The sequence below is a fragment of the Neopelma chrysocephalum genome, unplaced genomic scaffold (assembly GCF_003984885.1).
Source record: "Neopelma chrysocephalum unplaced genomic scaffold, ASM398488v2 Primary Assembly neopelma1_142, whole genome shotgun sequence".
NCBI classification, from domain to species: domain Eukaryota; kingdom Metazoa; phylum Chordata; class Aves; order Passeriformes; family Pipridae; genus Neopelma; species Neopelma chrysocephalum.
In genome coordinates this window covers 131,589-156,113 of record NW_020897804.1, presented here as the reverse complement: position 1 = coordinate 156,113, position 24,525 = coordinate 131,589, and the positions used below count along the sequence as shown (strand labels likewise).

Below are 24,525 nucleotides of genomic sequence, written 5' to 3'. Positions count from 1 at the left end.
TCCAACTCAGGGTATTCCATTCTATGATCCTATGATTCTGTTTATTGAAAACTTACTTATGATGACCTGACACACGAGAAAACAATGTTGCACAGTACTCCACAAAATATTCTTCATAATAATCCATTATTATGAATTCAATTATTTCACATTAAAAAACAGCCTTCAACTTTCAAGTAGGGTAAGGTCACAATGAAAATTAAATTCCACTGCCAAGAACTGTCTTAAAAAAATTAATAACTTGCCTTCTTGTCTTCCTTATCATACTTCTCCAGAATTAAAGAAAAAATAAAAGGGAATTTCTTATATGATTAAGTGAAAAAGCTTCTAACAGAAAAAAACAGACTTAATCCCCAAGTACAGAAACATCACCAAAAAAATAATTTGCACATATTGTTAATCTTGCTAACACGGTGCTACCATGTGCATATGGAGGGAAGAAGGCAAACTGCAGCATATTTAAGTCATGAGACTACATAAACAATTCAGTGGCTGATACTAGAATTTATCCTTTGTAACAGTAAAAAAAAAATATAATTAAAATCTAGCAAATCACACTATGGCAGAGCTGACAGCAATCCTCTGATGGCACTGCTGAAGAATGTGGAAGAACTATAAAGCTCCTGATAGTCAAACACGTCACATTACGGTTATTCCTACAGAACTGGATCTGGTAGAGTCTCATACTTCACAAATGCTTAAGTCAGGCTTAAAATGACCTGGGCTCCGTTGTCCTGATTTAGCCTTCAAATGCTCTGGGAATTACACCAGTGTGTCTCAGGTCCACCATGTCAATATTCAATCAAGGTATCAACACGTCAATTATTCTTCATGTAAAAAGTATGATCTAGGGCAGGTAATCATGCACTAAGAAATGAAACATCTAATTTTTTAAAACAGAATTCTAGAAGACTTTAATACCACAGAAATTAAGAGCCTTCTATAGCTGGGTTCTCTCTCACAAAGAATAAAGTGCTGCATTTGTTAATTTGAACAAAACTTGTGACCAAAAAAAATTACTGTTCTAATTGAAGTACAGATAAAATATTAATTTTGCTCTCCTATTCTCACCTCATGTTTTATATGGATGAGTACCTCATTTTCCACCAGAACCAGTGGTTTTCCATATAAGTTTGCATGCAATGAATGTGATCATCCTGAGCAAATGGTACAGTTTAACCTCGCATCACATTCCTTTTAGTAACAACCTATGGCTTCCCCAGCATGCACCATTTAACATAATATAATCACATCCCTTTTTTCACTGATAAAAAATTAATTGTGTTTTGTATACAAAGATAAGTTCCCTTTTCATTATTTAGCAACTTGTCAATCTAGCTTCAGTTTCACCCTTGTGCATTATTGATTACCACCTGTGTTGTCATTTCATGCTACATCAACTTTTATTTATTTTTAAATATATATAATAAAAAAATTCAAATGTCACACACTGAAGAGTCTTTCCATTTCCCACTACAGAGAAATCCACACATGCTCTATGACAGAATTCACTGCAGCTCAGTCATGGTTGTCCTCCACTGCTGGCATTTTGCAAACCCTACAACAATTTCAGTGTTGTATGTGGTGCTGTTGTGTTAAAGGTCTTGTTTCTTTGGGGTCAGGTTTCTGTGGGGGTTTTTTTTGTTGTTGTTGTTGTTGGGTTTGGTTTTTTTTAATTAAAGAAAAAAAATAATACACCACGTACATGGTGCAAGCTGAGGTGAAAGACAACTGGACTGCTTTCCCAGTATCAGGCTGAAATTGGTAAACACCTTCTAAGTGATCCATTATCAAACATGATCACTGTTTCAACGAGACACTAAACAGTATCAGATGAAGACCTTTTCCCCCTTTCAGACTTGTCTTATCCATCCATCTCCATCTTCCAAAAGCAAATAACATTTCTAAGCTTTTAAGATACATAAAAAGTGTATTTCAAAGATGAAGGGCATATATTTTCTTTTTACATTAAAACTTTGATTTTGATTGAACAAGGCTAAGTGCAAGGTCCTGCCCCATGTTGGGACTGGGCAATGAGTGGATTGAGACCACTCCTGCAAAACAGGGCCTGGAGGTATTGGTGGATGAAAAACTGAAGGGCAAAGCTTTGTTTCCATTGACTTTCTTATCTCAACTTATTTCATACTGATGCTTTCAGTTGTCAAATTGAGCTTGGAGAAATTTGGAGAAAAGCCTGGTTGAAACAGCATTTTTTATAATATTCACCATGTATTTTACATTTTACATTGCTACAGAAATTGAGACAGACAAGTGACAACACAGCACAGATATGTGTAGCTTTCTCTAAGGGCTCCGACTCCTCAGCAACATTTACTTGTGCTATGACAGAGAATGAGCTGCAGAATTATAGGTGTCTGCTTTCCATCACTATATGGAGAAGTGACCTGTACAAGAAGCAGTCCACTATATGCTGGACTATTTTAAAGCCTAATATTAAAGCAAACTGAAACTGCTAATAGCTGACTTGAAAATGGTGGGCTGCCAAGTGCAGTAGTTCAAGAGGTGCTTTCCAAGCAGGCAAGTAACAGGAAAGGAGTGAAGTCAGTATAATAAGCTACAAGTCAATGCAGTGTCCGTCACCCCTACCAGTGAGCCAGAAACACTCATATTTCACAAATATTATAAATTCCTCACTTTACTATTCTGTGGTACAGTGCAACGGGCAGCACAGCCGGGAAAGTCTATGGTTTGCTTCAGGTCAGTGCCCTGATGGGGCAAATTCCTTCCCTGTGCACTTCAGCAGATCAAGTTACACATTGCTGAGATACAATCTGCAGGAATAATGTTGATAAAACCTTGCTGGGAACTGACTCATATGCTATTCTGAGACCTCACTACTGTACACAAAGAAGTAATTCCCAGCGTACTGAAGCAGCAAGCAAGTACTGTGATCCTGAAAACATTTTCACAATGCAATGTACTTATGCACAGGTTCATTACCTATAAAGTCCTAACAAAACTCTGAGTTAGAAACACAGGTCGTTTTTTTTCTCTTTACTCTTAAACAAAACCAATCAAGTTCTGCAATACATAACAATAAACCTAACCCCATTTAGATAGCTGAGAAATTGTTTTAAACCAGTTTATCAGCTCAACTAACAAAATATTAATCAATGTGAAAACAGCAATGGTCAAAGCAAATTATTTTAGGCAACGATCACAAATGCATAAGTGAATAATTCAAAAGGGTACATGAAGCACCATCACTTCTTATGAAATTCAATACCATGTGATGTTGTGAGTAGCACAGAAAGGACACCTTATTATACCACTAATACAAAAATACTGCAATGATTTGTGTTGTAGGAAAAAAACCCCGTCAGATGAACCAGCACTGCATATTACTCAAGATGCACTAATGCAGGGATATTTTGCTTAAGGAAAACACGAAGTACTTTCCTTCTATTATCATCAATCAAGTTCAATAAACCAGTATGACATTCTACCTACCTTTTGTTCTTTTAAGAAAAACTTACACAGCTTTTCATCGTGCATCTTTGCACACTTCAATTATTAATTTTAAATGAAATCACTAGAGAAAGAAGTGTTTTATTCTGTTGAATAGGTATTAACTATACAATAAATGCAAGATACTGTATTGATAGATATGTTATGCTCTTACAATATTTTACCACTGACATACAAAAATCAAAGCAAAACCAGGGATGTAATTTTTATAATAGGCTACTGTAACTGGAAAACAGTGTTATATGACATTACTGTGAAAATGGAAAGTAAAGCTTTGAAAACCATTACCCCGATTCTTACTCATTGATACATGCTACACAGCGTCCTGCTGTACAGTCAACCCACAGCTTTTGAAATCCAAGTAGCAAGATCTTCAGAAATTCTGAAATATTAATTTAACTGTTAACAGTGTGATTCTTATCAGCAAATAGTGCTAAGACAAAACAGTGTAAGATAGCTTTCAGAATTGCAAGTTTCTTTACTAAGGAAGTATCAACAGTCTTCAAGACTGAAGTTCCCTGCACATCCCATGGAAATACCACAATGCACCATACCTTCAATTTGCCTTGACTAATACTGCCAGTTTTGTTAAGATAGAAAACATTAAATATGTCCACAATAAAGCACTACATTCTTTAGGCAGAGACCTGCTTGTTTGTCTGAGTCTGTTCACACACTATAATAAACTTGGAGATCTTTAACAGTACTATCATAAGTTGAAAATAGAGGCAAAGTTATAAAACTTAGCTCTTCAGATACAGTTAAGATTCAGCATAATATCCAACGTCTCTCCAAAAAGAATTCCAGTTTGTAAGACTTGTTGGTCTTTAAAAGAAAAAAAAAACACACTAATTTAAAGACATTCCTTTCTCTAGTTGATAAGATAAAATTTCATAATAATAAAATTTAATAATAATTGTCATCGTCTGTTAATCCAGTAGACATTATGAGTAAATCACCTGAAAATAAGCAACCCAGGAACAATGAATTTCAAAACCAGATGCAAAGACAGAAGGACGTGGGATTTTAGAAGTCTTTGTCCCTAGAAAACTTTAAGATCTAACTGAAATACTATGCCTCTCAACTTCATGGAGGTAAAAATTAGGAATGATCTGGAAAACCTAATAATACGTGGAAAAACAAGGATGAAACAAGAAAAAAAGTAATACAAAGACTGGGAGTCTGGTTAACTATGTTTTGTGGTCACAAGACACTTCTCAGAAGCTTTTCTTGAAGAGTCAGAAGTGCACATTTCTAAATAAGAGGTCTCAGAATTGCCTGACTATTGTTGGAGATATCACAGAGTTACTGCACAGTGCAGCTGCTACCCTACTTTCACATGCACAACCTTCCACTACAACCATTCTGACCCCAGGGCTGGCTGTTTTTTCTCTATTGTTCTCAAACTCCACCATACCCTAGGCTAAAACCAATTTGTCCTCCTACCATGCAATAATAATAATGGCCCATCTTCGCGAACGAAGATTTGGGGAAAGGTCTTTTACCTTTCCAGCCTGCGCAATGGATTTTTTAGGTGAGACACAGCCTGCGCTGAACTGAGCCCACCCTTTAATCCTAAGGTTCATCTGCCGGGGCCAAGCAAGCTTGGACAATGGCAGTGAGGTCCTCTGGTGGCCTAGTGGTTAGCGTGCAGGACTTTCACTGCTGCAACCGCGAGTTCAAATCCCGGTCTCCTGGCCTGATGGAGGTCGTTAGCCCTGTGAGGCCATCCATCTATGAGAAGGACACTCCTACCATGCAATATTTGATTAGCAAATACTTACATTCTGAATCCTTATTAAAATACTGTTCCTTCTCTTGTTTGGCATTTACAGGACAAATTCTTAAAAGAAAAAACCCCAAACCATTGCTTTTACACAAACTGCTACAAAATAGCATAAATCCTAATTAGCAAAGTTGTTTTGGACATGACATTTGACGATGATCTGACCTATTCTGCAGAACTTTGAAAATGACAAATTACAGAAATAGCTACATGACAAAAAAAATCTCCATCTTTTCTTTCAGATCTAGCAACAGATTGCTGTTACTGAAACAATCTGTTTGAGAAATGAAAAGAAATTACCAGACATCAGAAGGTATTAAGAGTCACAAGGTGGTGAGTCACTACAGAGCAAGTCAAGCAAACTGACCAAGATGCTCTCAGAGTCTGCATTTCTCACAGTCCTACAGGTGAAACATTCAGAGAAGCTACTTTACAGCTCCTCAGGTCTGTCTATCCTATAAGAAACAAATCAGAAAGCCTGTGCATCTGCAGAGAAACAGGGAATCAACTGTCATCGTCAGGGATAAAACAACCAACAAGGAGACTGTCTTGCATGATGATATTTTTCATCCACCCTTATTATCAGAAAAGAAAACCTTTCCTGAAAAAGCCAGTCTGGAAAGAATTTGACAAGAAAGTTTGTTCAATGTCCATTACTGGAGGTTTCTAAGAACACATCAGACAAATATTTGTGAAGGGTAATTTACATAGAGCTGACCCATCACACAGAAGACTCAAGTCAATGACCTTTCAAGGTCACTCTCACCCATACGTTTTTCCCTCCAAGTCACTGCATTTTGACTCTTACTAAACTTATGGCTTCCAGTTTGGTAAACCCTTAAACTCCACATTTTTCTCTAGGGACAGTACAGTAGGAAACTGTGAAGATACTCAAAGTTGACAGAAGTATTAAAATTGTTTCTGACATAACAATACGTTGACTGTCAACTCTTTCTCTAAGTGCTCTTCAAAAAGTTGTACTTTTAAAATTTAGTTTTCCTGCAAGCAAGCACACAGCACCTGACTATTTTCCTTTTCAACAGGCTCAGCTAACTTAATGTGAACATTTCCTAAAACGATCAGAGCACTTATCTTGAAACTCATCTTAATATGATTAGTGATGAAATTTTTCCACATAATGAAGTTTGGTACATTTTATTAGTAATAACAGGAAGAAATTCTAGTAAGGGTGAATCAAAATACATTCTTTACACTTGACTGCACAATTTTTAACTTGGTGGAGATGTTAATGAATCTTTATTACTATGGTCTTTCCACTTCAAATTGTCCTGAGGTGACTGCAAGAGTTTACTTTTTGTGCAGAAAACCTCTTATCACCTGAGCATGCTGTACTCTGTACTTGAACCCACTATGGTTTAAAGGGGTTTTCTTGGGTGTGACTGGGAAAGAAAATATCAAAGCATTCATGCAAATACTAATTGTACCACAAAAGTAGTTTCTACTTCTAAAAATTGGAATTTTATTACTGAAAATCTTGACGCAGAATGGCATAGAGAGTGATAGGGGAAGTTATATATTCTCAACAGTTTTTCAGTTTCTGAATACTTTTTCTTAGTAAATGGTCATAGTTTAACCTGGCAGGCAGCTAAACACCACACAGTTTTTTATCACTCCCCTTGCCCCAAGGGAATGGGGGAGAGAATTGAAAAAAAAAAAAAAAGGCAGAATTCATGGGTTGAGATAAAGACAGTTTAATAGGATAGAAGAAGTGGAAATGATAATAACCAAAACAAGAGATACACAATGCCATTGCTCACTGTCTGCTGACCAATGCCCAGACAATTCCTGTGCAGCACCCCCCAGCCAGCTTTCCCCCTAAGTTTACATACTGAGCATGGTGCCACATGGTCTGGGATACCCCTTTGGCCACTTGGGGTCAGCTGTCCTGGCTGTGTCTCCTCACAAATTTTTGTGCCCCCCCCAGCCTACACACTGGCAAGGCAGTATGAGAAGCTGAAGAGTCCTTGATCACTGCTTGGCACCAACTAAAACATCAGTGTGTTACCAACACTATTCTCACCCTTAATCCGAAACACAGCTACTGGGAAGAAAATTAACTCTATCCCAGTCAAACCAGAGACATAAATCCTATCACAAAACCATGAAATTATTTCGAGAGCTAGACTTGGCTGAACTGGTCTTTGCACTCTCTGGTTCTTCTCCCTTCAAGTCTGGCTCAAAGCACAGCCATATTTCAGTAAGTGGTCTCAGGAATCTTTTTTTAGGTATTATACAACGGAAACTTTCAGACAGATTCATACTTCTGTAGTAATTTACAGATAAAAACCCTCTTTTGCTTGGTTTCTTAGTAGTTTCTCTCATCTTCAACACTATTTACATGAAGCAGAGAACATTCTTTCCAAAATAACAGAAAACCTACCAGCTGTCTTAATGTAGTTCATTTATTAATGGAAAACGATCAGATTCATGAGATATGAAACCTAAGCAGCTACAAATGACATGGCTATTTTTTGCTGCCTGAAATTTTGAAATACTTGTCATGTCCTAGTAAGCCCTATATATTAATTTTATATAAAGGAAGCAAAGTTTTTACTGTGTGTTCTTATTCAAGGAAAGCATCAACACTCTTAAATGAGATGCAGTATGTTTAATTTATGGACAGTGTTTTCAAAAATATACCCTTTAAAGTAAGGACAGGCATGTATCAGCCAAGGGTTCCTTTTAGAAGTTCATTTATTAAAAATTAATATGATAGGTAATAGTATACATTAGATGCACATACAAATGTCAATGAAATCAGGAAGGTGCCATTTTGATTACCTGACAAGAGCGAAACTGGTTGACCAGCAGTGTACATCTCTGGGGGTCTTTTCTTCCATCCAAACTGTCCAGTTCAGCTGCTACTTGATTTAGTTCCTCATCAGCATAGTAGAACTGAGCAAGGAGCTGCGGGTCTGTTCTCTGTATTGGAGACATAGACAATATTATATTATTTTTGAAAAAAACCCCACCCACTTCAGCTAGTTGTATTTATTGTGACTTTTTTTAACATTTAAGCCATATTATGGCAGCATGGAAAAGAACGATCTTGAGATATTTACCCACACTTTGAAATTTTTTCTACCTCGAAGAAAAAAAAACATCTCATGTAACAAACCTGGGACATGACTCAACCCGTTAATCTCCGAAACCACCCTGGCATTCTCACTACTTGTGGCATAATTATCTGGAGGAGCAAACAACTGAATCACAAGTTTTGTTTATTAAACAAAAGTAGACTTCAGTTGCTTTCCACGTAAAAACAAAGCAATCATTCCCCCCGAAATCTACCAAGCAATGGAATAATCTCTCAAGCAATGTGGTAACCTTGGTAGCACGATGAACAGTGCTATCTGGTCAGAATCCCCACTTTGAGGATCACAAGAACGAAGCCACAGAAGGGAAAGGTACTGAATCTACCAGGGCCAATTAGATGTCAAGACTTCACAAAATAAATAATAATATGACTAAACAAGGCATTACAGAGAGAAAACTATGCCACAAGTCTTTCAAGTGGCAAAGAACAGAATTATCAAAATGGATTTTTGGCCACACTAAGACAAAACAGAAATTATAACAGAAAGAACAGAAGAATAAAGGAATTCCTCCTCAAAAATATTGAGAAATATTAATAATAATGGTTTACACCACAGAAGGATTTTTAAATATTAACAGCTAGCAATTCTGATGCTTATGAAAGCTTTTATCAAAATATTTAAAAAATAAGGGATTAGTGTGTGTGAAAGGAGGAGATAAGAATTTTGACTGTTCAAAGAGAGTAGAGATACAAGTGGGAGGAGAGAGGGAGTAGCTTTTTGTAGATGCCACCAACTTGGTGAAAGATTCACGGGCTGCGATAAACACAACCTCTTATCATTCTAAAGTAGTAGTTAGTATGACATACACAAGATTTGTGGGATATGTGCATAAAATGAAGAGTTTTTAATCACAGTGTAAGAAACATTAACACTATGCTAACTGTAGACTGTGAATTAGAATTAGTTGTCTCTAGATGAAAGAAAAAAATGCCTGATACAACAGAAAACAAATAGCTGTAAAGTATCTGAAATTGATTCTTAATGCACTGAAGAATGAAACAACTCAAAAATGCTTTTAAGAAAGACTAGCCTAGGCATAGAAACAGTAAAAACAAAGGCCAAGCTGCATGAAAACAATTCATAGCACCTCAAATATTGGGGAAAAAAATAACATAGGTAAGAACTTCCAGGTAAAGAAAACTGTTGCGTAAAGTCAAAACATTGATTTTATAAGCTAAAGAAACAGAAATAGCATAGAAATTACCAAGAAGTATCACATTTTAAATGACAACTAGTGAAGATGAACAAGATAAGCATATTAGAGCACAACATGTACCAACAGAAACAAGTGCAATACAGTGAAGAAATTAGTCAACAGCAACCCAGAAGATAATATCACTTGAAAAGACATCAGCACCACGTGCAACAAATGGCAAAGGACAATAACACTGAGGGTATAATAACAATATATATGCTGTGAGCCATAATCTTTCCAATCTGAAACACAACACATTGTTAACCTCCATATTTTAGTCTCTAGAATACAAACCCCCACAGAGGAATCCTTTCAGGCTTTCATAGTACATGAGTATTTAAACTTGCACAGCTATTTAGTCCCTGAAAAGGACCCTTTGAAGAGAACAGCAAATATCCTCCACACTTGACAGGATCAAGGGGTTAATCAATGCAAGCATTTTATTGCCGTAGGACTCATGGAAAAGGTTTAGTCTTATAAGTGATGCTACATATGCCCTCAGTGTTATGAGTTGAATTGGTTCTCAGTCAGCAATTTAATGAGACAACAACAATCCTCCCTGACAACAGAGGCACCCATTCCTGCTCCTATATGCCTTACTTGTATGGGAATGTAGAGAATTTACACCTTTAACACTGTTGAGAGCCATCACACTACCTAGCAGCTTCCTACAGCACTACTTTACACCCCCTAAATTCTGAGGCAAATCAGAAATGAAACAGCTTTTCAGGCAGTTGAAATGTAGTAATGAAAGTGGTAGGGGTTTTTTTATTTTATTTTGTCCTTTAATTGGCAACTGTCTACAAAATAGAGAGCCTTTTCACTCGAGTTTCTTCCTCTTAATCCATTCAACATTGTCTTTTATTAAGCAGTTTCAGTACCATAAGTATAAGCTGTCAAAAATCTACAGTCTTGAATAATGTCTTCACTATAGCCTTGGCGTAAAGGTGCCCAGGGAGAAGGATAAAGCTTGTGATATATGGTCAGGGAAACAAATAAAATTCAAAATGAATGATAATAACAGGGAGAGTCTATAGTTGAACTACTAAATTTAATGTTGTTTACTTCTAAATTTCTGTATTTATAAAATCAGGCATTAATGCCTAAAACATTTCTTTAAACATTCCCTGCCCAATTATTTTTATTATTTCTGAATTTTACATTTTCCTTCAGCATTTATCCACAACCACTGAAACCTTCCATACAAGGTTATTAATCAAAGATGCAGGAATTTGTGTGTGGAATTGTGGCAAAGCATGAGTGCTGATTTATAAGCACCTAAATTGCACTGCAGAATCAAAATAAGGCAATTTATTAAGACTGGTCTCAAGCAAAACAAGTAAGCCTGAGATACTTAGCTCCCACGTGGCTGATTTTTTCAATTGGAGAAACAGAAGTTTTAATTGAGTTCTCTCAACTGTGTTATGTTTGGTGTGGATTAGTAGCGTGATCTTTGATTAATTGTGTCAATCATACATGGTCCCTGGCAAGCTGAAACTGCATGCAACTCTAAATCTCTTCAGAGGGGGTCATTTAAAGCAAAAACCACAACTTCATAAACTTAATTTAATCCAATTGGTAGCAGAAAATAGGAGATACAGAAAATAGGAGATGCAAAATACAGTTCAACTAATTTCATCCAAATTCCTTACTATTCTTTGACAGAATAGGAATTAGCAATTCTCATCCATAGTTGCTCCAATTAATAGAAAGACATAATCTGAAAGCACCTACCAGAGAACTGACCACTTACCTGGGTAGTTTGTTTCAGGAAATAATCACATTAAACATCAAATTAACGCATCTATTTTCTTGTTTTGCTTTGCTAAACTGCAACTTCTACACACTGCTCATTTTGCCTTTTTCAACTACCACATCAAGTATTTGTACTATCTTTTATTTGCCTATTTCTGTATCCACTGACTGCCCCTTTAAACATATCAAACCTGTAGGCTTTGGGATTTTGGGGGAGAATTTTTGTTGGGTTGTGTGAAAGTTTTTCTTATGTGGTGATATTGTTGTCTGTTATCACCCCAACACCCTCCTGAGTATGAGCTATCCAGGTAGGAGTCTCATTCTATAAATGCATCCTGCATTTCTTCTGTCTAACACCTCTTTATATTCTGTATCTAACATTCAAAGGGATTCAGCCCAACCAGTGGCTCAGGTTATCTTGTGTATCTCTACAGAATTTACCACACCACTGGAGAATATTCTCCACAGATTTGAAAGCATCACTTTGTGTGTGGGTCATATAATACATCTTTTTTTTCATTAGTGATCATTCCCTGAATATGTATTTTAATGATTTTTACATTACTAAGTATTAATATTAAGTACCACTCATTAGGTTAGATACCAAAATCAGAAGATGCCTGCCTGACATCCACAAGGTCTGTATAAAACTGTCCCATGAAACAGTTGTATTAACTACTGAACTGGTTACACTATGGAGTCCTATCAATGAACAGTGACTAGGATTAGGTTAGTTCAATTTGTTGCATAATGAATCCTGATCTGATTTTTCAAATAGGATTTAAATGGACTGTAAGAGAATGTTAAGAAGAAAACATCTTTAAATTAAGAGACTTGTTAGATACAGGTTATTAGAAAAACAACAGGTTTCTAAAATTATTTATTGCATGTTATCAGAAGAAAAGATGCTATTCTCACATCTTGTAAACAAGCTGGTAGACCAAAACCAGAACCTGTCACTAAAAAAAGTGACGACTAACTGGGAGAGGAAGAATTCTAGCACAGACTTCCCAACATAGGACAAAGACCAAAAATATTCTACCAATGAGAAGCCAGGGTGCTGACAGAACAGTCTCAAACCACACAGTAATTCTGGAATTTAGGAATCACCTTGAAAAATCACATTTCCAGAAACAAGGGTGGTTCTCAAGAAGATCTCCTCCTTTTGAAACAAAATTGCAAGCACCTTTTGCATGATTTTTCACAGCAGCTTTCAAATATCAGTAGTGCCCCTTTTTGAGGAACATAATATGTGCGTCATCTTATAAACGTAATTGATAGCAGCCCATAATTTGAACATTAAAGGCAACATTTCCCCCAGGTTTCTGTGATCCTTTGTACGGAAGCAGAAATATTGTACAGGCTTTTTCTTCTACTGAGATCCCAGCAGGAACAGAGCCACCATCACCACAAAACGAAAACAGGATCATGCTAAATAAGGCAAAGAACAGACTTAAGCAATGGAACCATGCAGATGAGCAAGATCCCAGCTAGTGATAGCACTATCTTCTGATGCCTGTCAGGTGTCCTCTGGAAAATAATATTCATCATTTTTGAATTGCTGATCTAAAGGCTTCAGAAAAATAGCTAACCCCCAACCCTGTTTGAAACAGAATCCATGGACCCCAGATGAAAGGCTCCAGATCTCCCTTTGTTCACTGGCACTTTTCCAGCACTAAGCATTTATGTCTCTCCCACACGCTCAGAAACCCTGACTTGATCGCCATGGAAAGAAACTATACAGAAAAGCATTAATTATATGCCTTTGCTGATGGTAAATTCAGATTGCCTTTTGACAAGGGAACAAAGTAAACCCACATCCACTGGGTAACTTTTCAAGTAGTACTTGGTAAAAGGTGCATGTTACGCAAATACATGTATTTTATTACACATTCTGTGAAATGCCTTCACAATGACAGGACAATATTTGGTGACAGTCCATGTGCGATATTTTTAACTGCTGCAGGGCCACATGACACAACTTTTAACTCTTCAGGTTAAACTGCCTGCTCACCCATTTCTATTCTGCTACAGCTCTAACAGTTGAAAAGTTTCAGAGAAAGGCCATCACATTCACATCAGTGGAACTGTCTTGCATCTACACAGCTTCCCGTTTTCTCCCTTTGGTAAGGGAAAGGTGTTTTCAGAAGCCTGGACAGTAAGGAGTTAGTGCACTGCTATGTCTCAAACACTGATGACCACTCAAATGGTCAAGAAGAGAGCAGGACGTGACTGGAAAAAGGGGCTGTACAAAGGTAGGGCAGCACTTTTCTGGAGCCACTTTTTACTGTTTAGGTCCATGGGGACCACACAAAATACAGTGCAAGAGCAGAAGTGGGGTCAAAGAGTGGGCAAGACCAACAGAGGAGGTTCAAGGCCACCAAGAACCCCAAAGCACCTCCTGACTCTTTTTGGGAACTCTCCATCAGAAATATGTGCATGCCCCATAGCACTGCATCAGATACAAAGAATCCCTTCCCTTGCCAGGGATCCAGGCATTCCCATGCCAGCTTTAATGTATATAACCCGATGAACTTTTTATTTCACAGGCCCCACTCCAAGAGATGAAGACTGCGATCGCCACTACAGCAAAACAGCAGTGATCAAGTCTCATCAATGGATTTATGGGTGGTGATACCTTTCCTCTCCACTATCTAATTTTATCCTTTCCTTCTCTCTTTTCCTTCCATGTTTTCTTCATAGTATTTTTATACTTTTATAGAAAAGAACCAAAATGCCCACATACCTCCTTTCCGCTGCAATTAAACTGTTTTAAAATAAGTCTGCCTCATACATACCCTGGTTATTCAGTGTCATTTTACTCTAATTCACCCAAGGGTTTCAGACATTGGAATGGGCTGCCCAGGGAAGTAGTGGATTCTCTGTCCCTGGAAATTTTTAAAAAGAGACTGGATGTGGCACTTAGTGCCATGGTCTAGTAACCGCAGTGGTAGTGGATCAAGGGTTGGACTTGATGATCTCGGAGGTCCCTTCCAACCCAGCTGATTCTATGATTAACAGCAATCTCAGTTACCCTGCCTCAGAGGTGGGTTGTAACAGTGGTGTTAGTGTCTCTATTACTGGAGGCCTAGTTGTTCTCAGTCTAAATCTGTTGCCTACTATATTTTCGGGGAAAGGAAAGAAGCACAGGATCAACCTCAAAATTTCCACTCCCTAAAATAAGTGCTGGCATTATCAGACAGTCCCAAATATGAACGACTACTGCACAACACAGAAATCAGAAAAGAGACTTCCCAAGTGGAAGCACATCCCCCTTAGGATGGGAATTCAGAAAAGCTATAGGTTAGGAACTTGCTTCTACTCTGCAGTGTACAGAGAATGCTGCTTCTGTTTTGAAAAACAAGTCATTGTACAAGTTGACAACGTGCTCTGTGCACAAGGCAGAATTAGGTTCTTAAGCAATTTAAATAAAGCTGCTGATGAGGCAACTCAGTGTCTTTAAAGCTTACAAATGATATTATTTGCATGTAAGTAGTTTCAAGCTAATTAAATGTAACTAAGACTTACATAACATCATTGGAAAGAAAAAAATTTTTGTTCAAAAGTGATAGGATTTAGGCAAAAAGTCCAAAGTTTATTCATTGCCAGTGTGAAAAAGTAACATGCTTCCAGGGACAGAAACTTAGCCAACTGAAAACTTCCTACAGCAGTCACAGCTGCAATAGTAGGTTTAACTGGTACACAACACATTCCAAAGATTTGAGGTATTTCTTCAGAAAGGGACACCAGCAAGTTGTTACATCTGCTATTTTTCACCTCACATGTAAGCAAGTGTATTCATATCCTTCCTTTGGACTAGCCCTTTGAATTTTTCATTGATTTCCAAATGTTGATAAATAGTAAGAAGAAACAATCATTCTCTAACAGGCAGGTGAGTCAAAACTTCTGACAGTTAAATGCCAAAATCTTTAGCAGCAAAAATACTTGTTCATACCAAATGAAAGAGGAACTCTGCTGCTCCAAGAACACAGTTGTTTTGGAGGGGGTTGTTTGGTTTTGGGTTTTTATTTAGTTTGGGTTTTTTTTCCTTTTAATCTACTGTCTATCTGAAGTGCTATCAGTTAGAGAAAAAAAAGGAAAAAAATTTCCTCAGTCATATTTTGTACAATGCAATTAAGTCTTAAATTGGTGTTGCTCATGCATTAAAAAGAAAAAAAAAAGACTCAGACGAAGACAACAACTGGTAATTGATCACGAGAATACGTAAAAAAAAAGCACAGTGAAAAAAAGCTACAGCCTGGCTAAAGCTTTGCCAGCTGCTCTGTGTTTATCCACAGAATATCATTACACAAGCAAGAAAGGCAGGTGAACAGCTTGTTAACACAATAAAATGCTAGCAGCACCTCAAGCAAAAAAAACCCCCAAAACACCAAAATAACAACAAAAAAACCACAAAAAAACCCCAGTGAGATAATGATTTATTGGACAACAAAATTCAGGGGAAGTAAGTTTTTCCAATTTCCCCTACACTGGGTATAATTCCAACCCCTCAAAAAGCAAAATCTGATAACAGTTACGCTGAACTAGAGTACCAAATATTTGAGACTGTCATGCAGTTGGTTTTCACTCATGACAGATTAAGTCAGTGTACAGAGTTTCTATTTTTGAGTGTTCATAATACTAATCTAGAAAAGCATGTGCTCAAATCCATATTTTCTGGGGGAAGCACATAAGCATATGCTGAATACATATTAGTGAAGCTTTTGGACATCTACTCTGTGGAACAGGAGTGCCCTGCAGCTGAACCACAGCTTTGATTTCTAGGAAAGACAGACAGACTGCAGGAGAGAAAGGGGTTTTGCTGTACTGAAATGATGGAGCAGCCAGTTCTTCCACGTGAAGAGTGGGTAACCTGCAAGGCTGCCTCCTTGTCTAGCCTATGGCAGGCTATTTTTAATTAGCAAGAAATCAACCTTCTCCAAATTGGATGTTTTGCTTGTGATGGCAACTGGTGAGTGACCTCCCTGTCTTTATCCTGACTCCCAAGCTTTTTCATCCTATTTTCTTCCCCTGGCCTGTTGCAAAGGGGAGTGAGAGTGGCTGGGTGGGCACCTGGCAGCCAACCAAGGTCAACCCACCCCGATGAACTTGAGAAACACTTACCAAAAGCCTTCTGCAGCAGCTAATATCTCAGAGTTTGACCTTAAGATAATCACATTTCATTCTCGGCTGCTGCAAGAACATTGAGTTTAAAGAACAAATATTTACTTAGAAACAGCAAATTCAGCTTGTCAGGATACATATTGAAATGTACAAATCACTCTTTAAATGTTTTGAGTTTGGTTTTTTTTGTAATGCTTTTATGCCGTTTGTTTCAGATTTGTCTAGATTTTTGTATTTAAACATTTCACTAAGCATCTCTTCAAACAAACTAAGGTTCTGCAGTGCTTTTAGTGATTTGTTACCTATCAAGAGGAAAACAGCCAATTTAGCTCCCTGAGCTTGTTGATCTATTAGGTTCAATTCCAGCTCTGCAGCCCCTCCCTCACACAGAGTAATCCTGTGCCATTTGGAAGTGGCACCCAGCTATTTTTCCTCCAGCAATGCAAACCATCTTGCTACACTACAAGTCTTCACGACTCTGCATTAGAGGACTTTTAACCCACTTTAGTTATGTTATACCATGTTTAATGGATGTGTCTAAATATTTATAACAACTCCTAAATACTTGGGCAAACAATGAACTCTTATTGGACGCGTCTTCCATGTTAATTTTTCTCTAGTTATTACTCTGCTATAACCTTTTTTCCTTTCAGAATCAGACAAACAACAAAATAAAAAACCCCAATAACCTCAAATAACCAGTTTATGCAGTTAAAGGACTGTTCTGAAGACTTTTTTGGGTTCTGTCATCTTTTAGCACACACATTCCTAAATTATTTTTTCCCTCCTGGGTCTATAGTTCCAGTATTTTGCTCATGCTTAGCAGACCTTGCTGTTCAGTACTTGCTGTTCAGTACCAACCCATTTTGAACAACCTGCCATATACACAATTTTACTTCTGGATCATAAAATCCACATCTTAGTTAATCAGGGAACAGACAAAACTCTAACAACAGGGAAACCTGACCCAGCAAGTTCAAGCCTGCTGATTATAAAAGAGTTGCTCCATAGTTGTTCTCAGGCATAGCACATTTCTAAGGTTTTTTATATTCACAGTGCATCTTTATTTTTCTTTGCCTCAGCAAACTTACTTATGGTGAGTCTGAGGTGTTCCATATAATATTTTAATAAAAGAACAGTCATCTGTGTAAAGTTGCTCATAGATAACCTCATTTGCCTTGTAGGATAAGCTCAGGCTGAGCACCTTGCCAGATGTTCAGGATTTAACTACCTTGGCATCATATCAGTAGAACAATCAATCATTGCAACAAAAAGATTTCATCAAAACTTTGTTCTGAGACACATCTGTTCAAACCCAATGATGAAAGAAACTGCTCTTACAGCCCTCAGCACAGAAACTTTTCCCAGCTTCTGCCTGCTGACAATAACTTCAAATGAATGTTTGCATAAGTAAATCTTTTGATCTTATTTCCACTATTTCAGCTAAATCAGATAAACAAGTAGCTTTCCAAGTGCCATCAGTCAACTTGTGTTTCCTACTCTGTCTTCCAGATAACAGCAAGCTTCCGTGGATGTTTGTCCCATGCTTACCACAGCACCCATCTGTGGGGATTCATTCATGTCTAATAAGGAACATACTCCAGACAGTCCTTGATCTCAGGCATTTATCATCACTCTCTTTGGAGAAAGTCACCATCTCCTTTTAGGTAGAGACCTACTTGAAATTTTAGGGAACTTTCAGGAACTTCACTGCTTTTAATGATTTGATACTGTGATTAGCATCTTTTTTCCAAGCACACTTGAGCATAAATCATCATCATGGCCAGGCTTCGCGAACGAAGATTTGGGAAGGGCTCTACCCATGTTTGTTACAAGTACACTGGTGGCTAAAAAGGCCAATACGAGATAGGCATGTCCGGTTGCAAAAGGCACAGCAGAAAGACTCCTTAGATGGTATATTCTGCAAGGCACGATTCTTTCTACGTTGTCCTTTCTCCTCAAGAGTGATCCTGCGTGCTTTCTTAAAAGCATCAGCAGCATTATAGATGGTGTGTCTCCAGGCCTCCCGATTGGAGGCCAGAGTAGACCAGTTATGTTGATCAATATGGCCGAGGCTGAGGTGTTGTTTCAGGGAGTCCTTGTATCTTCTCTTCGGGGTTCCTCTCTTGTGGCAGCCGGTGGCAAGTTCACCATAAAGCAGGATCTTAGGGAGGCAGTGATCTTTCATCCTGGAGACGTGCCCTGCCCAACGCAGCTGCGTTCTCAGCAACATGGCCTCAATACTTGTGATTGCTGCTTGTTCAAGAACAGATGTATTGGTCACATAATCTGACCAGTGGATGTTTAGGATTGTACCGAGGCAGCATTGATGGAAGCGTTCTAGGAGACGTAGGTGGTGGTGGTAGATGACCCATGATTCAGATCCATATAAGAGAGTAGACAGCACTATGGCTCTGTAAACACTGATCTTTGTACTTTTCTTCAGGTACAGCTTTTATGAAGCTTTCCAAAGGCACTATATGCCTTTGCTAACCTGTTGTCTGTTGAGCATAAATAGTGGCTTTGAAAATTACCAGAACATGAGCAAGAAGAGAGGAAGGAGAAAGACATCAGACAGACCAACAGCAGGACCACAGAGTACTTCAAACTATGTTTAAAACTTTTGAAACAGTCCAACAACAATAAAATATATTCAAGTACATGAAAAGCATATATTTGCTGGAAGACAGGAGACTGACTACATGGTAGTGCATGGCAGAAGGCTTCCATGCACCCCTGCTCCCACCCCCTGCTGAATTGAATATTTCTTGCTCAATTAGGCATTCCCAGGTCTTTTCAAACAATATCCTCAAGGTCTGTCCTTGGTCTCCCGGTCACAGAGAAAATCTCTCCTGGGAGACAAATGGGTTTGTACAGCTATTCCTGTTTTCTGTGCTAGCTCAGCACACAGTTCGAGTTTGACCATTTCTCCTCATCAGCATGCATGCTGGATAAACTATCAGACTTCAGCTATTCCCCACACCCAACCTGCTCCTTTTAAATCACAGATGTGGAATGCGTAAAAACTATGCAGAAGTTAAATACAACCATCAATGCTTTTCTGGCTTATATTTTCCTAAGATGAACAGTTCTATTAATTTATTGAGAGGAAAAATAAAACAAGAAACACATAGTGTTTCTACTGGCAAGATCAATTTCTCAGACCTGTTTGCTGCCTGTTTTGGTAAATATAAATAAACACCATAATTATGCCACTACCTATTTAATGAATGGACACTTTTCCCATATTCCCAATGACAGCTTTCAGAAAAGCTATCACACATACTCCCTATTGCCTATTACTCTTCATTGATCAGCAATATCACTCACATTATAACTACACGTTCAGGCTTTCCCCAAATGCATTCTGCAAACTTCTGGTTGCCAAGTATTTCTATAGTATGCTAAAGGACAAAAAGAGGCAAAGGCATTAATTGCAGGACTGCTGCTAAAAGCAAGGAAATGCATTACCAGTAATGCTTACTGCAATATTTACAATGCTTTGGCAAGAATATGATTCAAACTAGTTTTCCTTTGTTATGCTTCATAACAGTATCCAAAACCAACACTACATTGGAGCCACTACAAAAAGAAACAGAAAGGTGATGTTTGAAAAATGAAGCATGCTTAAGTAATGCAAAAATACTAACTCATAAAAGTGTAATTCATTTCAATTTCAATGTGAACACCTACTGCAGGCCTTTATCAGCAGACAGTAGTAAACTTTACCTTCCAGCTCAGCTGAACTCTCTTCTCTACCACCCCTGCTCTACACAGGCTCCACATCCCCCAGTCAGGCTCCAGAAATGAACACTAACTAGGGACCATACCAAAAGCAGAGGAAGCCTCTTAACTTCTCACAAGTAATGGGGTAGAGACTTCAAGTGCTTCCAAAGCCTTAAAGAACAACACTTGCTGGAGTAGCTATAGCTTGTATTTCAATCCCATAACAGGTTAAATCATTTAATTGGTTTCACTATGAATACGGCATTTGACAGAACGTTCAGCACACATGCAAGTCCTGGATCAAAGCTATTAATTGCTTTTCAATTGTGAAACAGTGCGTATTTTTCTCTGAATAATCAACATAAAATCAAAGTGTCGGAATTTTCCTGACATTTCTGAAATCCAAGTTCTAATTATTCCCCTTAATTTCAAGACTGCTCTGAAAACAGTTGGTAATAGTTGTAGCCTTACTTATACAGCTGCCTGACTTGTACAGCTGTCTAACCTACAGTCACATTATCACATTACTTGCCTAAAACATGGGAATTTGCTCCCAAACAGGCAAGAATAACCCTTGGCAGTTTTCCTCTCAGTAAATCCCTTGGTTTTTCTGTGCTCTAGCCTTTCTGTTCTCTGTAACAATTGCAAAGTAGAGGTTAGAACTTGGAAGTACTTTCCCACTGCAGTCTTGCCTAAACCAGACAAGTGTCCCTCCAGCCCAATCAGCACTTTGTTGTTCCATTCAAAGGTTCAAAGATGAGACCTCCAGACCCCTCTAGATTTGCCAGGAGCATAATGGTACAATTTCCTTCTGAAGGCGAGAGACACCGGTTCAAACCTACTGAAATAAAAATCTCTTTTTTTGCCCTTACTTGCTACCTTAGAGACAAACTTCCTTGAACCAAATTTAGCTCCAGCACCTGTAGCCTTTTCCGTTTTGCTCCCTCCAGCAGCAGTTATTCCACACCTGAGCCACAGCTTTGCTTTAGTTTTCAAAACCCAGCATCTATGACACAGGCAAGCCTGCAGACAAAATGCCTGCAGAGCTTCAGGGACTACCAATGATGATGTAAAAAAAAACCTCAATGCATTATTAAACATAAAATCCCTGCTTTCAATATACGTGACCCAAGCAACTGTGGAGAAATACTTAAAGGACACCCATATTTTACACTTTTGTTGCAACTTGCAAACACAGTCAAAGCAATTAATTGAAAAGTCTTAACAGTAAAATGTTTTCAGTTATTCATCCAAGCAGTTACCTTATGTAGTCAGGCAACATTTTCCTCATGTACTGAATATTTTACAACTTCTAAAGCTACATTGCTTTTCCTTACCAAGTTATAGGTAAAATATAGCATTTCCTTCCAGAGAAAATGTTGTGAAGACTGATGGGGATTTTTTTAAACTGCAAATATATGCACCAATATACTATAACTCAGATTTTTTTGTACTTGTTATTTGTTTTCCTTTATATAATTTTTATATTATTTGTAAGTATCAATGATATACATAGAAAATCATTACAAATTAGGTTAAAATAGAATACATCCAATTAAAGGCTCTGTTCAGGAACACACATTAACTTCAGAGATGATGTTACCACATCCCAAAATTGCACTGTGAATACAAATGCCATTCAAAATCATGACTAATATCCATAATTAAAGCATGTGTTGAGAAACAATTTTTATTCATTTACTTTTTTGTTTGTTTATTTGAGAGGAAAAGGAATTCCAAAATTTATCAATTGGAGATGACAGGCAATAGGATATAAAACTTGGAACTGATGAAGTCTGAAGAAATGCATGTATTTTGAAGGGACATTGAAGATTATTTATATTCAGCAAAACACAATTACATTTTTGAAATGGACTGAAAAGAGAAATGTAAATCAAGCTGGCATTACACTTTCATTCTCCAAGCAGCTACTGCTCGATTCTTCATGTTACTACCTACAGCAGCCTAAGAACCAGTCATGTCCCAATACAACCTCAGCCAAAGAAAGTGCATTACCTAGAGGGGTGTGGGGTGTGTAATTACAGTAAGGTGGCAAAAGGACCGACTGATTACAACACGATGACTCATTTTGGGGATACGCACTTATATATTTATTCCATATTCAGCAAAATAACCTGTCAAAAAATTATGGCAAAAAGTCCCAGGTGGTATATGAATGCAGATTGCTTCAGAAAGATCAGTTTGAGACAGGCAGCTCTGCATTTAAATTATACAAAATCCACACGTGAAATACAGTGGTCATTGTTTAACACATCACTGAATGCTTAAGTGCTGCAATGAGGAAGGAAATAAAAATCTGAAGTACAGGATACAAAAGAAAAGCACAAACAAAAGCACTCATGCTAAGACGGAAGCTAAATCCAGTACTACTGTTGAGAACAGGGCAGATATAGAAAACAAAGATATAAAATATGGATTTATAAGCCTGACACAAACCTTTCCTGTTTGAAAAGCATCTTGAAGTTCCACAGTAAACCCAGCTCTTCTCACTGGTAACTTCTAAGCATCAAATCATAAAGCCAAATTCTAAAGCTATGACAAATGCAGGCCTCCTAACAAGATAAATCCTAGAGTGCCAGACTCTTTTCAGTGGGGCCCAGTGACAGGACAAGGAGTAATGGCCATAAACTGCAAAACAAGAAGCTCCACCTCAACATGAGGAAGGACTTCTTTACTTTGAGGGTGGTTGAGCACTGGAAAAGCTGCCCAGGGAGGTCATGGACTCCCCCTCTCTGGAGATATTCCAAACCCACTTGTCATCTGCTCCAGGTGACCCTGCCTTGGCAGAGGGGTTGGACTGAATGATCTCCAGAGGTTCCTTCCAACCATCAACTATTCTGTGATTCTGTAAATGAGGTAACTTGAATTATGAAAATTACATTAATGGACCTTGTATATATAAAATTGTATTCAAAAAAGGAAAATTTTAAGAAAGCTAGGCAAGTTACTTTATTCCATGAAGGAAAAACGAAATTACCCGTGAAGTGAGACTTGCTAAATTACCAGCAGAGCTATTACGAACATCTTTATTTCCTGGGAAATAATTTCATTACGTAAAACATAAACCAGGAGACTGCTACACTTTGTAGTTATTATATATGTTTCTTACCACAAAATTGTTAGCATTTGGGAAGAGCAGATGGGTACATAGAGAACTTGTTTTATACACCCCAAATTTCTGCAAAGGAGCCTAATGAGGCTGTGGTCTGTCACCCCACCATCACCAGGGTGCCATTCATTCCTCTCCTGCAGTACATATGTGGCTCTGTGCTCCTGCCACACTGGACCTGCACTCAGCCCGGTTATTCCAGGTATCCCAACAAAGCCTTGTGATTCCCAAAAGAGAACAAATGCGAGAACCTTCTCTTACACAATTTTTCTCTGAACAAATTGTTACATAAAAAAAAATGTGCAGCACTTAGAGCAAGATATACTGAAGGGAAAAAATCTGAAAAAAGAAAAATGAGAATTCAAAGAGAAAAGTTCCTTTTCTCTTCATTCTGCTCAGGCCAAGACTGATTCAGAATTCCTCTCTGCATATCGTCCTCTGCGACAGATGGGAAAACTCTCCAGCAGAGCACAGCTACACACTTCACTTCAGCAATGAAATGTAGAAGACAACATGACTCTCATACATTTCATTTCACGAGCTGAGGAATTTATTCTGACTTGCAATGGATGATGCTACAATAAAGCCTTGCCTTAATGTACCTCACCACAAGCACCACTCAATACAGGAGACTGCAATTTGGGAACTGACGTTACCCTTCACTAACCCACTCAATCAAAAAACATTGGACTCAAAATATTGTTATCACGAAAACTTACTGCTTCACGGTAACACTAGAGCAAAGCAGTTGAAATTATACAAAGCGAGCTTTTCACTCATGCTCTGGAACAGCCCAAAGTCTCTCAGGCTGCCAGAAGCCAGACAGAATTACACTACATGTAGCTGCAGCACACACAAATTTGGTTTGGCAGACTGGTCTGCCTTGCTCCCTGAACCATCTCTCCCCCGAAGTGCATCTGCCTGCATTGTACCTCCAAGTCTTTCTACAGCATCATTCTTCTATTTTCCAACCTTCCTCACTCCACTAATACAGAGGACACTGCTCCTTCTCAAAGAAGAAGGGCATTTGTGCCATAAAGGCAAAAAATTACAACAATGTAAAATACCGCAGGATACCTCCAACAAAAACCACTCCCTGGAGTAAGTCATTTAACAGTCCTTATTATGACAGCAACAGTGCATGAAAAGCAACATGCCAACTGAGGATGGGAACCAAAACATCACATTTGTGTGAGAGGGA

General features: G+C 38.1%; 1 protein-coding gene across 5 annotated transcripts in view; it reads right to left on the bottom strand.

The window, feature by feature from the left end:
* Positions 1 to 24,525, bottom strand: part of ZFYVE28 (zinc finger FYVE-type containing 28) — a 153,669-nt gene that overhangs the window by 73,893 nt on the left and 55,251 nt on the right. For all 5 annotated transcript variants that reach the window (XM_027699887.1, XM_027699884.1, XM_027699883.1 and 2 more), the window contains exon 2: positions 8,078 to 8,218. In XM_027699887.1, the coding sequence (XP_027555688.1) occupies positions 8,078 to 8,218 (141 nt within the window). The remainder of the gene's footprint in view (positions 1 to 8,077; positions 8,219 to 24,525) is intronic.